Source organism: Oncorhynchus clarkii, chromosome 9 (genome assembly GCF_045791955.1).
Source record: "Oncorhynchus clarkii lewisi isolate Uvic-CL-2024 chromosome 9, UVic_Ocla_1.0, whole genome shotgun sequence".
In the NCBI taxonomy this organism is placed as follows: Eukaryota; Metazoa; Chordata; class Actinopteri; order Salmoniformes; family Salmonidae; genus Oncorhynchus; species Oncorhynchus clarkii.
The window spans coordinates 51,815,477-51,828,142 of NC_092155.1; the positions used below are offsets into that span (position 1 = coordinate 51,815,477).

A 12,666-nucleotide genomic window follows, 5' to 3' on the forward strand; every position below is an offset into this window, starting at 1 on the left:
GGTTTGCCAAATTGAGTTTTAAAAATCTGCTTTAGATTCTTTAATGAGATAAAGAATGCTTTCCTGAGTTCTTATGAGTTTTCTTCATCTCAGCTTAACCACATGCTGTTTAACTCAGTTGTGGTGTTGTGTGGTGAGGTAAACGTCATACAAATCTGATCCATAATTATTGGCACAGTTGATAAAGATGAGCAAAAATGACTGTATAAAATCAATACTACAAATACTAAGCTATATTGCATGCAACAAAAAAAGGAAAATTATATTATTTTATACCAATGCAATTGTTCAGAGAAAGAGTTTTTGTTTAACAAGTAATACAAAAAAATACAAAAATGTATAGTGTTTCCAGATCCTTGATGTCCTTCGTCTACCCTTATGGACTTCCCTCTTCAATTCAAACCACAGGTTTTCAATGGGGTCCAAGTCCAGAGACTGAGATGGCCATTTTACTGGACAATTAACATTTCTTTGTGGAGTTTGATGTGTGCTTGCGGCCAAGAGTCAGCCTCCTGGCAGAGGCAACCAGGTTTTTGGCTAAAATGTCCTGGTACTGGGTAAAATGTTTACTTGTTAAACAAAATATATTTCTCTGAGCAATTGTATTAGTATAAAATAATATAATTTCACTTTTTTTTTGGAGCATACAATATACTGTAGCTCAGTTTTTTGTACAATTTATTTTATACAGTCTTTTTGCTCATCTTTATCAAGGGTGCCAATATTTATGGAACTGACTGTATGTGGTGTGTTCAATCAGCACATTCTCAGGGTACATGGGCTTGGTTACAGGGCAAGGAGGACGTAAATACAATGTGGTTGAATTAGGAAATATCAGGAAACAACTTTTATCCCCTTTTACATTTGTGACTGGAGAGATAATACACCATACTACTGTATCTTCACTGTGCTCAACTCTTTATTCAAGATAAGCATGCATGACTGTATGTTTAAACACACCTGCACATTTGTTGTTTAATAGACGCAGTCCTGTTAGCACTGAGAACATTGGGAGGTTGTAGTGGTATTAGCACATGTACTTACTCATAGTTCCCTAGGGGGCTGTATTCGTGTGTATTTGTGTGAGGGTGCGAGCGTGAGTGTGAGTGTGTGGGCATGTGCCCATATTGGTACATCCAATAGTGACAGAACCTTTAATCTTCCAAGAGCAGTTAAGGTGCTTCTGCTTTATAAAGCAGCATGTGTGTCAGTGTGTGTGTCAGTGTGTGTGTCAGTGTGTGTGTAAGAGTGTGAGTGCCCTTTGCAGCAGCCAGTTTTGTAATCAGCTGTCGAAGTGGGCTCCGAGTCTTAGCTGTAGCCGAGTGGTAGCACTCTCCTCTAACCCTGGTCCACTCAGCCAGCCACACAGCCCTGTGATCCACAGCACAGCTGCAGTAAGGTGATGGAAGGACAGAGGGACACTCGCTAAACCTGAGCTTCACCACTACGCTAACTGGCACATGCATGCAACTTGTGCGTATGGGTTTGTGTGTGTGTGTGTGTGTATTGTGTTTGTTGCAACATATGTGTGCATATTTATTGATCGAGACCCTTGTGATACTCTACTATAAAGGTAAGATAACCATCAGTCAGTTCTCTGATCATTTTGGTTGATGCAATGTTTTATGCTTGAGTAAGATCAATGTCGATTCAAATTGTTTTTGTTATGCATGTCATATGGGTATGAGATTTCTATATGTACTTAAACACCAATTGTATAGTTTATGTACACCTACAAAATGTGCATTAATACATATTGCAGAGAAGGCTTGTGGTATTGCAAAAAAATATATATTTGTAATGATAATGCGTGATACATCATATGATGACAAAAAACCCTAAAATTGTTCTAAATTGATCAGTTTACAACTGATCAATATTGAATGTTTACATGGAAAAACAATCAATAGCGATTGTGAAACCCACATTGCTTCCTTTTGCTAACTATTTTATGATTGAACATTTCTGTAAATATAATTACATTGGAAATGAGTTCCAATGTAATTTACTTGTGTAAATTCATAGCGAGATCTCGTTTAATGATGAAAGTTCTCGTTAAAATAAACTACTGTATACATACATCCACTCCAGAATATTATATTATACAGTTATTCCAAATAACTAATTTCGGGAACTAATTTCAAGTCCAAAGGAATTAGATTTTTTTTACTGTAGTAGTTGACGTCATTCAAACAGGAAATTATGAAAGAGGATGTTTAAAATAAATGTTGGAACATTAATTCAATGTAGCCCATCTTTATTGTCAACATTTTAATTATGCATTTACACTATAATGTTACTGCTACAATTACAGCAACATGTTCTGTCACTACACAGTACTTTGTGGGATAATAACACTGATTGGGTATGTTATTAACCCGTGATGTTGTGTTTTTAGCAGTTTGTGTGATTATTTGCTATTTTATTTGACCTCAGCCTACACAAACGTAACAATCTTTGAGAAGTATTTAAGCTGTCACATAATAAGATAACCAGGCCATACAGAATGCATGTTCTGACTCCAAGTAGACCACCTTGCCATACAAATGCGCCACGGATAATTCAAAACACCTGCAACATGTCTACATAACATGTCATCTAATGCCGTCAATGTGTTTCACGCCATGTGATACTGTAAAATGTTTGGTTTTGCAGTGAGTGCTGAGTGTGTCGTATTAGTGTGTATGAATGACCGTGGTACAGAGCGAGTGCTGGGTGGGCCGGTGCTTCTCAGCTGAAACGAGTCGACCGAGGTAGAGGGGCATGCATAAAGTTACAGTAGTAAGACTGGTTATGGATGGATCTCTTTTCTGGAGATTGCGATTGTGATTCACCCTTTATTAACTGTCAGATTCATTATTAGGAATGGCTCGATAAATACATTTGTATTGTGACCACCAAAAACGGTGACCTCAAAATGAAGCTCTGTTGCCTTGGTACAGTATAATGTTGGTACAGTGCATTTGGAAAGTATTCAGACCCCTTCCCTTTTTCCAAATTTTGTTACGTTAATTAAAGCCTTATTCAAAATGTATTAAAAAATTCCAACACCTATCTACACAAAATACCCCATAATGACAAAGCGAAAACAGGTTTTTAGAAATGTGTGCAAATTTACTGAAATACCTTATTTACATAAGTATTCAGACCCTTTGCTATAAGACTCAAAATTGAGCTCAGGTGCATCCTGTTTCCATTTATCAACCTTGAGATGTTTCTACAACTTGACTGGAGTCCACCTGTGGTAAACTTAATTGATTGGACATGATTTGGAAAGGCACACACCTGCCTATATAAGGTCACACAGTTGGCAGCGCATGTCAGAGGAAAAAACAAGTCATGAGATCAAAGGAATTGTCCGTAGAGCTCCGAGACAGGACTATGTCGAGCCACATATCTGGGTACCAAAAAATGTCTGCAGCATTGAAGGTCCCCAAGAACACAGTGGCCTCCATCATTTTTAAATGGAAGAAGTTTGAAACCACCAAGAATCTTCCTAGAGCTGGCCACCCGGCCAAACTGAGCCATTGGGGGAGAAGGGCAATGGTCAGTGAGACGACCAAGAACCCGATGGTCACTCTGACAGAGCTCCAAAGATCCTCTGTGGAGGTGAGAGAACCTTCTAGAAGGACAACCATCTCTGAAGCACTCCACCAACCAGGCCTTTACGGGAGAGTGGCCAGACGGAAGACAATCCTCAGTAAAACAGCCCACTTGGAGTTTGCCAAAAGGCACCTAAAGGATTCTCAGACCATAAGAAACAAGATTCTCAGGTCTGATGAAACTAAGATTGAACTATTTGGCCTGAATGCCAAGTGTCTCGTCTGGAGGAAACCTGGCACCATCCCTACGTGAAGCATTGTGGCGGCAGCATCATGGTGTGGGGATGTTTTTCAGAGGCAGGGACTGGGAGACTAGTCAGGATCGAGGGAAATATTAATGGAGCAAAGTTCAGAGAGATCCTTCATGAAAACTTGCTCCAGAGAGCTCAGGACCTCAGACTGGGGCGAACGTTCACCTTACAGCAGGACAATGACACTAAGCACACACACAATCTCAAGGACAATCTGAATGTCCTTGAGTGGCCCAGCCAGAGCCGGGATTGAACCCGATCAAACATCTCTGGAGAGTCCTTAAAATATGCAGCAACGCTCCCCACCCGACCTGACAGAGCTTGAGTGGCTCTACAAAGAATAATGGAAGAAACTCCCCAAATACAGTTGTGACAACCTTGAAGCGTCATAGCCAAGAAGACTCGAGGCTGTAATCGCTGCCAAAGGTGCTTCAAAAAAGAACTGAGTAAAGGGTCTGAATACTTATGTAAATTTGATATTTGTGCTATTTATTTTAAATACATGCTCTGTTATTATGGGGCGTTGTGTGTAGATTGATGACGGGAAATGAGGCTGTAGAATGAGGCTGTAACGTAACAAAATGTGTAGAAAGTCAAGGGGTCTGAATTCTTTACGAATGCACTGTATAGACTGTATACTGTGTTTGCATCCGTGCATCTCCAATAATTGTTTGTTGTGAAGTGTGCAGAGGCATTGGATCATTACATTCATTAACCCATGTCTTTCTGACTGTCAGATTTGAGACAGAGAGAGAGAGATGATCGAGCTGGGCCTTGCAGATGGCAGTCTGATCGATGAACTGATTGCGCTGACGGCTCAGAGCCTAAGCCACTTGGAGATCAAAGAGCACTTCAACATTATCAAGGAGATCGGCCGGGGGAAGTATGGCAAGGTTCTGCTGGTCACCCATCGCTGCAGGGGTAAGAAGCCAACTCATAGTTTACAAGGCTGAAATACTAAGGGCTTTCCTTTGGTTCAATGACACAATAAAATGTTTTATTGATTTCACGTAGCTTGAAAAGTGTCAGTTTTTGGTATCAAATTACCCTTAGAATTATTATTATTATTATTATTATATTTATTTAACCAGGTAGGCCAGTTGAGAACAAGTTCTCATTTACAACTGCGACCTGGCCAAGATAAAGCAAAGGAGTGCGACAAAAACAACAACACAGAGTTACACATGGTATAAACAAACGTACAGTCAATAACACAATATAAAAATCTATATACAGTGTGTGCAAATGTAGTAAGATTAAGGAGGTAAGGCAATAAATAGGCCATAGTGGCAAAATAATTACAATTTAGCATTAACACTGGAGTGATAGATGTGCAGATGGTGATGTGCAAGTAGAGATACTGGGGTGCAAAATAGCAAAAATAAATATTATATGGGGATGAGGTAATTGGGGCTATTTACAGATGGGCTGTGTACATGTGCAGTGATTGGTAAGCTGCTCTGACAGCTCATGCTTAAAGTTAGTGAGGGAGATATGTCTCCATCTTCAGCTATTTTTGCAATTCGTTCCAGTCATTGGCAGCAGAGAACTGGAAGGAAAGGCGGCCAAAGTAGGAGTTGGCTTTGGGGATGACCAGTGAAATATACCCTCTGCAGCATGTGCTATGGGTGGGTGTTGCTATGGTGAGCTAAAATAAAGCGTGGCTTTACCTAGCAAAGACTGGAGCCAGTCGGTTTGGCGACGAATATGTAGCGAGGACCAGCCAGAGAATACAGGTCACAGTGGTGGGTGGTACATGGGGCTTTGGTGACAAAATTGATGGCACTGTGATAGACTACATCTAATTTGCTGAGTAGAGTGTTGGAGGCTATTTTGTAGATGATATAGCCGAAGTCAAGGATCGGTAGGATAGCCAGTTTTACGAGGGTATGTTTGGCAGCATGAGTGAAAGAGGCTTTGTTGCGAAATAGAAAGCCAATTCTAGATTTAATTTTGGATTGGAGATGCTTAATATGAGTCTGGAAGGAGAGTTTACAGTCTAGTCAGACACGTAGGTACTGTATCTGTAGTTGTCCACATATTCTAAGTCAGAACCGTCCAGAGTAGTGATGCTAGTTGGGCAGGTGGGTGAAGGCAGCGATCGGTTGAAGAGCATGCATTTAGTTTTACTAGCATTTAAGAGCAGTTGGAGGCCACGGAGGGAGTGGTGTATGGCATTGAAGCTCGTCTGGAGGTTTGTTAACACAGTGTCCAAAGAAGGGCCAGAAGTATACAGAATGGTGTTGTCTGCTTAGAGGTGGATTAGAGAATCACCAGCAGCAAGAGCGACATCATTGATATATAGAGAGAAAAGAGTCAGCCCGAGAAATGAACCCTGTGGCACCCCCATAGAGACTGCCAGAGGTCCGGACAAGAGGCCCTCCAATTTGACACACTGAACTCTATCTGAGAAGTAGTTGGTGAACCAGGCGAGGCAGTCATTTGAGAAACCAAGGCTGTTGAGTCTGCTGATAAGAATGTGGTGATTGACAGAGTCGAAAGCCTGGGCCAGGTTAATGAAGACGGCTGCACAGTACTGTCTTTTATCGATGTCGGTTATGATATCGTTTAGGACATTGAGCATGGCAGAGGTGCACCCATGAACAGCTCGGAAACCAGATTGCATAGCGGAGAAGGTACGGTGGGATTCTAAATGGTTGGTGATCTGTTTGTTAACTTGGCTTTCTAAGACTTTAGAAAGGCAGGGCAGGATGGATATAGGTCTACAACAGTTTGGGTCTAGAGTGTCTACCCCTTTGAAGAGGGGGATGACCGCGGACGCTTTCCAATCTTTAGGGATCTCAGACTATAAAAAAGAGAGGTTGAACAGGCTAGTAATAGGGGTTGCAACAATTGCGGCGGATAATTTTAGAAAGAGAGGGTCCAGATTGTCTAGCCCAACTGATTTGTAGGGGTCCAGATTTAGCAGCTCTTTCAGAACATCAGCTGAAAGAGCGTGAAGGGTGAATGAGAAGCAGGGGAGGGGGGCTTGGGCAAGTTGCTGCGGGGGGTGCAGAGCTGTTGGCCAGGGTTGTGTGGTAGCCATTTGGAAAGCATGGCCAGCCGTAGAAAAATGCTTATTGAAATACTCGATTATCATGTATTTATTGGTGGCGACAGTATTTCCTAGCCTCAGTGCAATGGGCAGCTGGGAGGAGGTGCTCTTACTCTCCATGGACTTTACAGTGTCCCAAAACTTTTAGGAATTTCTGCTACAAGATGAACATTTCTGTTTGAAAATGCTAGCCTTTGCTTTCCTAACTGCCTGTGTATATTGGTTCCTAACTTCCCTGTTGCGTTTCACGGGGGCTATTCGATGCTAATGCAGTACGCCACAGGATGTTTTTGTGCTGGTCAAGGTCAGGCAAGTCTGGAGTGAACTAAGGGCTATATTTGTTCTTAGTTCTACATTTTTTTTAATGTGGCATGCCTATTTAAGATGGTGAGGAAGGCACTTTTAAAGAATAACCAGGGTACCCGGGCCAGGTTGATTAGAAAGGCCTCCTCGCTGAAGTGTTTTAGGGAGCGTTTGACAGTGAGGGGTGGTTGTTTGACCGCGGACCCATCACGGACGAAGGCAATGAGGCAGTGATCGCTGAAATCCTGGTTGAAGACAGCAGAGGTGTATTTAGAGGGCAGGTTGGTCAGAATGATATCTATTAGTAGGTAGGTCCTCCCCAGACATCACCGGCAACAACATTGCCTATGGGCACAAACCCACCATCGCTGGACAAGAGGACTGGCAAAAAGTGCTCCTCACTAACGAGTTGCGGTTTTGTCTCACCAGGGGTGATGGTCGGATTTGCGTTTATCATTGAAGGAATAAGCGCTACACCAAGGCCTGTACTCTGGAGCGGGATCGATTTAGAGATGAAGGGTCCATCATGGTCTGGGGCGGTGTGTCACAGCATCCTCGGACTGAGCTTGTTGTCATTGCAGGCAATCTCAACGCTGTGCGTTACAGGGAAGACATCCTCCTCCCTCATGTGGTACCCTTCCTGCAGGCTTATCCTGACATGACCCTCCAGCATGACAATGTCACCAGCCATACTGCTCGTTCTGTGCGTGATTTCCTGCAATACAGGAATGTCAGTGTTCTGCCATGGCCAGCAAAGAGCCCAGATCTCAATCCCATTGAGCACGTCTGGGACCTGTTGGATCGGAGGGTGAGGGCTAGGGCCATTTCCGCCAGAAATGTCCAGGAACTTGCAAGTGCCTTGGTGGAAGAGTGGGGTAACATCTCACAGCAAGAACTGGCAAATCTGATGCAGTCCACGAGGAGGAGATGCAGTGCAGTACTTAATGCAGCTGGTGGCCACACCAGATACAGAATGTTACTTTTGATTAATTATGATCCTCCTTTGTTCAGGGAAACATAGTTCTATTTCTGTTAGTCACATGTCTATGTAACTTGTTCAGTTTATGTCTCAGTTGTTGAATCTTGTTATGTTCATACAAATATTTACACAAGTTAAGTTTGCTGAAAATAAACGCAGTTGACAGTGAGAGGACATTTCTTTTTTTGCTGAGTTTATCTTATATTGTAGGACGGCCGGGGTGTTAAGCATATCCCAGTTTAGGTCACCTAACAGTACGAACTCTGAAGATAAATGGGGGGCAATCAATTCGCATATGGAGTCCAGGGCACAACTGTGAGCGGAAACATTGAGAGACTTATTTCTGGAAAGGTGGATTTTTAAAAGTAGAAGCTCGAACTGTTTGGGCACAGACCTGGATAGCATGACAGAACTCTGCAGGCTATCTCTGCAGTAGATTGCGACCCCGCCCACTTCGGCAGTTCTATGTTGGAGGAAAATGTTGTAGTTGGGGATGGAAATTTCTGAATTTTTGGTGGCCTTCCTAAGCCAGGATTCAGACACGGCTAGGACATCAGGGTTGGCGGAGTGTGCTAAGGCAGTGAAACAAACTTAGGGAGGAGGCTTTTGATGTTAACATGCATGAAACCAAGGCCTTTACAATTACAGAAGTCAACAAATGATAGTGCCTGGGGAATAGGTGTGGTACTGGGGTCTACAGGGCTTGGCTTAACCTCTACATCACCAGAGGAACAGAGGAGGTGTAGGATAATGGTACGGCTAAAGGCTATAAGAACTGGTTGTCTAGTGCACTGGGAATTTCTGGGTGTGGTAGAATACAGTAGATTCAGGGTATGATGTACAGACAAGGGTATGGTAGGATGTGAGTACAGTGGAGGTACACCTAGGCGTTGAGTGACGATGAGAGAGGTTTCGTCTCTGGTGGGACCAGTTTAGCCAGGTGAGGTCTCAGCGTGTGTGGGGGGTGGGACAACAGAGCTATCTAAGGCAAGGTGAGCGGGACTGAGGGCTCTACAGTGAAATAAAACAGTAAGGACTAGCCTAGACAGCAGTAGACAATGCATATTGATTTTAGAGAGAGGCATATTGACATTAGAAAGAGGCAAAAAGCAGTCACAGGTGTTGATCAGGAGAGCTAAGACAACAACGGGTAAATGGTGATAAATGGGCAGAGCGGGTCAGTTAGGAACATACAGGACCTGAGTTTGAGGCTGGGGCCAACAGATAAACAAAATTAGGTACTGTCTTATTGAAACTGTCCAAGGGGCATCATCTGTGTAGACGAGTGATCATAGGGTCCAAAGAATAGCAATATTGGCAAAAGAGATATTGTAGCTCTAGAATTAGCTAGTATATGGGCCTAGCTCGTGGCTAGCTCAACGCTAACTGGTGCCTGCTTCGGGACAGAGGCGTTAGCTAACAGTAGCCACTTGGTAGCAGCTAGTTAGCTGCGATGATCCGGTGTAATGATCCAGAGTGGCAGGAATCCAGTGATGTGGTAGAGAGAAGCAGTCCGATCTGCTCTGGGTTGATATCGTGCTGTGCAGACTGGCATGTATTGTCCGAGTTAAAGCTGGCGGTATCCAAGCTAAAAGGTGAAGACCGCTAGCCGTGTCTAACAAAGACTAGTAGCTAGTTAGCTGGCTAGCTTCTGACGGAGGGTCCAGTTATAAGGAATAGAAATAGCAGATCCGTACCACATTGGGTGAGGAGGGTTGCAGGAAAGTATATTTAGTTCATAGGTAGAAAGTGAGATTAAAATGTATACGGGAAAAAAACAGGCTATTTACACAGGATAAGACATGGGATAAGACAAAGACAAACACAACACACGACCGACTGCTACGTCATCTTGGAACAGCAAATTTCATAGAGTACTGCCAATACTGGATCTAATGCTGCTGCTAATATCATTTATACCGTCTGCTATCTCTTGTGTTTTCTGGTAATAAACATCTCTTATGGTCATAACATTTTGCCAAGTTGTTATAAAACATAACAAATAGGAATGTTTTACAGGAACACCGATGGCTCTTAAAGTGATGCCAAAAGCCTCCACCAAGCTCCAGGGATTCTTACGGGAGTACTGCATCTCCTTGCACCTATCCTGCCACCCCTGCATCGTAGGTCTCTTCGGAATCGCCTTTCAATCTAATGAGCACTATGGCTTTGCCCAGGAGCTTGTTATTGGAAGGGACCTTTTTGCTGTCATCCAACCAAAAGTAAGATTGTGTTTGATTTTGATATAGTAAAACTGTGACCTAAGTACAAAGTGTTTAATCAGAGGATTGGTGAATATTGTCAATCTATACCATTTTGAGTGTCCATAAGCGCAATGTACTGTTAAAAATGCTCCAAATGCACTGTACAGTCTTCTAAGTCACCTTAGACAAGTCTCAGTGACCACAAAGCCTTAACAGTTTCCAATCCTCTGCTCCCAGGTGGGTATCCCAGAGAATGCAGTGAAGCGCTGCGTCCTACAGATTGCCAGTGCCCTGGAGTTCATCCACGAGCACGGCCTGGTCCACCGCGACATCAAACCTGAGAACATCCTACTGCTGGACAGCCACTGCTGCCGGGTAAAGCTGGCTGACTTCGGCCTGGCTCAGACGAGAGGCACTCTGATTCGCTTCATCTCCGGCACGCTGCCCTACATGGCCCCAGAGCTGTGTGCCGTTGCCCTGGAGGAGGGCCAGAAGGAGGTGACGGCGCCCCCGCTCAGCGTGGAGCCCAGCCTGGACACCTGGGCCTTCGGAGTGGTCATCTTTTGCATCCTCACTGGCTACTTCCCCTGGGAGCGCTGCGTGACCTCAGATGACTTCTACCAGGAGTTTGCTGATTGGTGCCAGGCACCCACCGTGGAGGAAGTTCCACCCTTGTGGAAGAGATTCACCCCGGCTGCCATGGAAATGTTCAGAAGGCTGTTGGAGCTCAATGCTAACAACAGAAGCACAGTAGGGGAGGTCAGGTCCTATGTGGAAAAGGACTGGTTGATGCCGACGCTAGTGGACACAAACGGATTGCAACCGGAGAATGGCAAGGTCAGTGCCACCTGCTCCACCCCTAGTGTGTGTAGGAGTAGTCCTGTCCACCAGGAGGTGGAGTAAATGTCTTCAGTGGAACGGTGTCTGAGGTATCTGTCTACACCTCCAGCTCATGGTATCAACTATCCAATTTACAGGGAGCAAGCACAAGGTGTGCATTCGACCCCACTCTTACCATGCACTGATAGGTAGGGTAACTGAATTATACTCAACGTCAGTCCAGAGAGCCACACAAGGGGAAAAAGCTCTGATAGGATACGAGTGTACTGTAAAAGCAGCACTATTTGAGTGTGAGTGAGCTCGTACTATTCTGTGTGTATGTACACAATATTGGTAACCTGATAAATTTAGCAATGTTACGAAAGAGTTTGTATCTACTGTAACACAGGAGCAGCTTATGCTATATTGTGTGTAACTACACAACGTTGGTGACCTGAGAAATATACTGTAACATAGAACTTGTACCTTGCATAGGAGCAGCTATTTTCAGAACAATGATTTATATTCTGTGTTTTAGAATCTCTCACTGCACAGAAGACAAGCATTATAATAATTTCATAGAGGGAGAGTGTGCACTGTGCGTTCAAGCTGGCTTAGTAGCAGTGTTCACTTTGGCAGTGCTCAATGTTCTCTCAAATGTTTTTGTAGTGTGTCACACTGTACAGGCTGTTCCGTGAATGAGGCTACCTCAGTTTGTCTATTTCTGTGCATACTCTCATTGTTCATGAAAGATTCATATTCAAATACAGACATACAGAAATACATTAACTGTATAATGAATGTAATGTAATAGACTGAATATGAAATGGGTATGGGTAAATATCCAGAGTGTAATTTTTAGGTATTCCACAACTGACCCCAGAAAATGACTGTCACACTGAAAGCTGTTTCAAGTTCACATTGTTTCAAATCAACTTAATTTAAAGCAAAGGCAACAAATTGGGAGCTGCTGCATAACAATTAACTCTGTCTCCCTAAATAGAAATTGAAGTTCAAATCATCCTTTTTGTGCACTGTAAAAAAAGAGAAAGGTTGTTTTTACGGTATCTTATTGGCAAACAGGTACAGTATGTTACCGTAAATACCGTAAACTTTACAGTAGTATACTGTTAAACCAAAGTTTCTTTGAAATTTATGGTAACATATTGTAACTTTGTTTTATTCGAATCAAGTACATAATTATTGTGTATAGGATGCACGTAAAGTTTTTGACACAGTGTTTGAGTATGCCTTTTGGTATGAACAAATAAACATAATCCATCTCTTCTGTCTGCTTCTTTTCATCCACTCTCGAGGGCATATCATATTTCCTTCTTTGAAGCTCCGTCCATAAGTGATTCATAGTCGCACCTCTCTCCCTCTCCTAACCCAACCCTCACTCCTCACCACTCTCCCTCTCCTGCCACAACCCTCAACCTTCACCACTCTCCCT

General features: G+C 43.2%; 1 protein-coding gene across 3 annotated transcripts; it reads left to right on the plus strand.

The window, feature by feature from the left end:
• Positions 1-1,247: 1,247 nt before the first annotated feature.
• Positions 1,248-12,439, plus strand: LOC139417287 (serine/threonine-protein kinase SBK1). Of its 3 annotated transcripts, none has more exons than XM_071166549.1 (4): positions 1,248-1,399; positions 4,591-4,774; positions 10,210-10,412; positions 10,632-12,439. In XM_071166549.1, the coding sequence occupies exons 2-4, from the start codon at positions 4,612-4,614 to the stop codon at positions 11,295-11,297; spliced, it is 1,032 nt and encodes a 343-aa protein (XP_071022650.1). In that variant the 5' UTR covers positions 1,248-1,399; positions 4,591-4,611; the 3' UTR covers positions 11,298-12,439. The 3 variants fall into 3 exon arrangements, with proteins under 3 accessions (XP_071022650.1, XP_071022649.1, XP_071022651.1); XM_071166548.1 differs by lacking the exon at positions 1,248-1,399 and adding an exon at positions 1,490-1,573; XM_071166550.1 differs by lacking the exon at positions 1,248-1,399 and having other exon boundaries at positions 4,653-4,774; positions 10,197-10,412.
• The last annotated feature ends 227 nt before the right edge of the window (positions 12,440-12,666 follow it).

Coding starts and splice junctions, on each gene's coding strand:
- LOC139417287 (XM_071166549.1), top strand. CDS start 4,612: ATGATCGAGCTGGGCCTTGCAGATGGCAGTCTGATCGATGAACTGATT. Junction 4,775..10,209: donor GGTCACCCATCGCTGCAGGG/GTAAGAAGCCAA, acceptor AATGTTTTACAG/GAACACCGATGGCTCTTAAA. Junction 10,413..10,631: donor TTGCTGTCATCCAACCAAAA/GTAAGATTGTGT, acceptor CTCTGCTCCCAG/GTGGGTATCCCAGAGAATGC.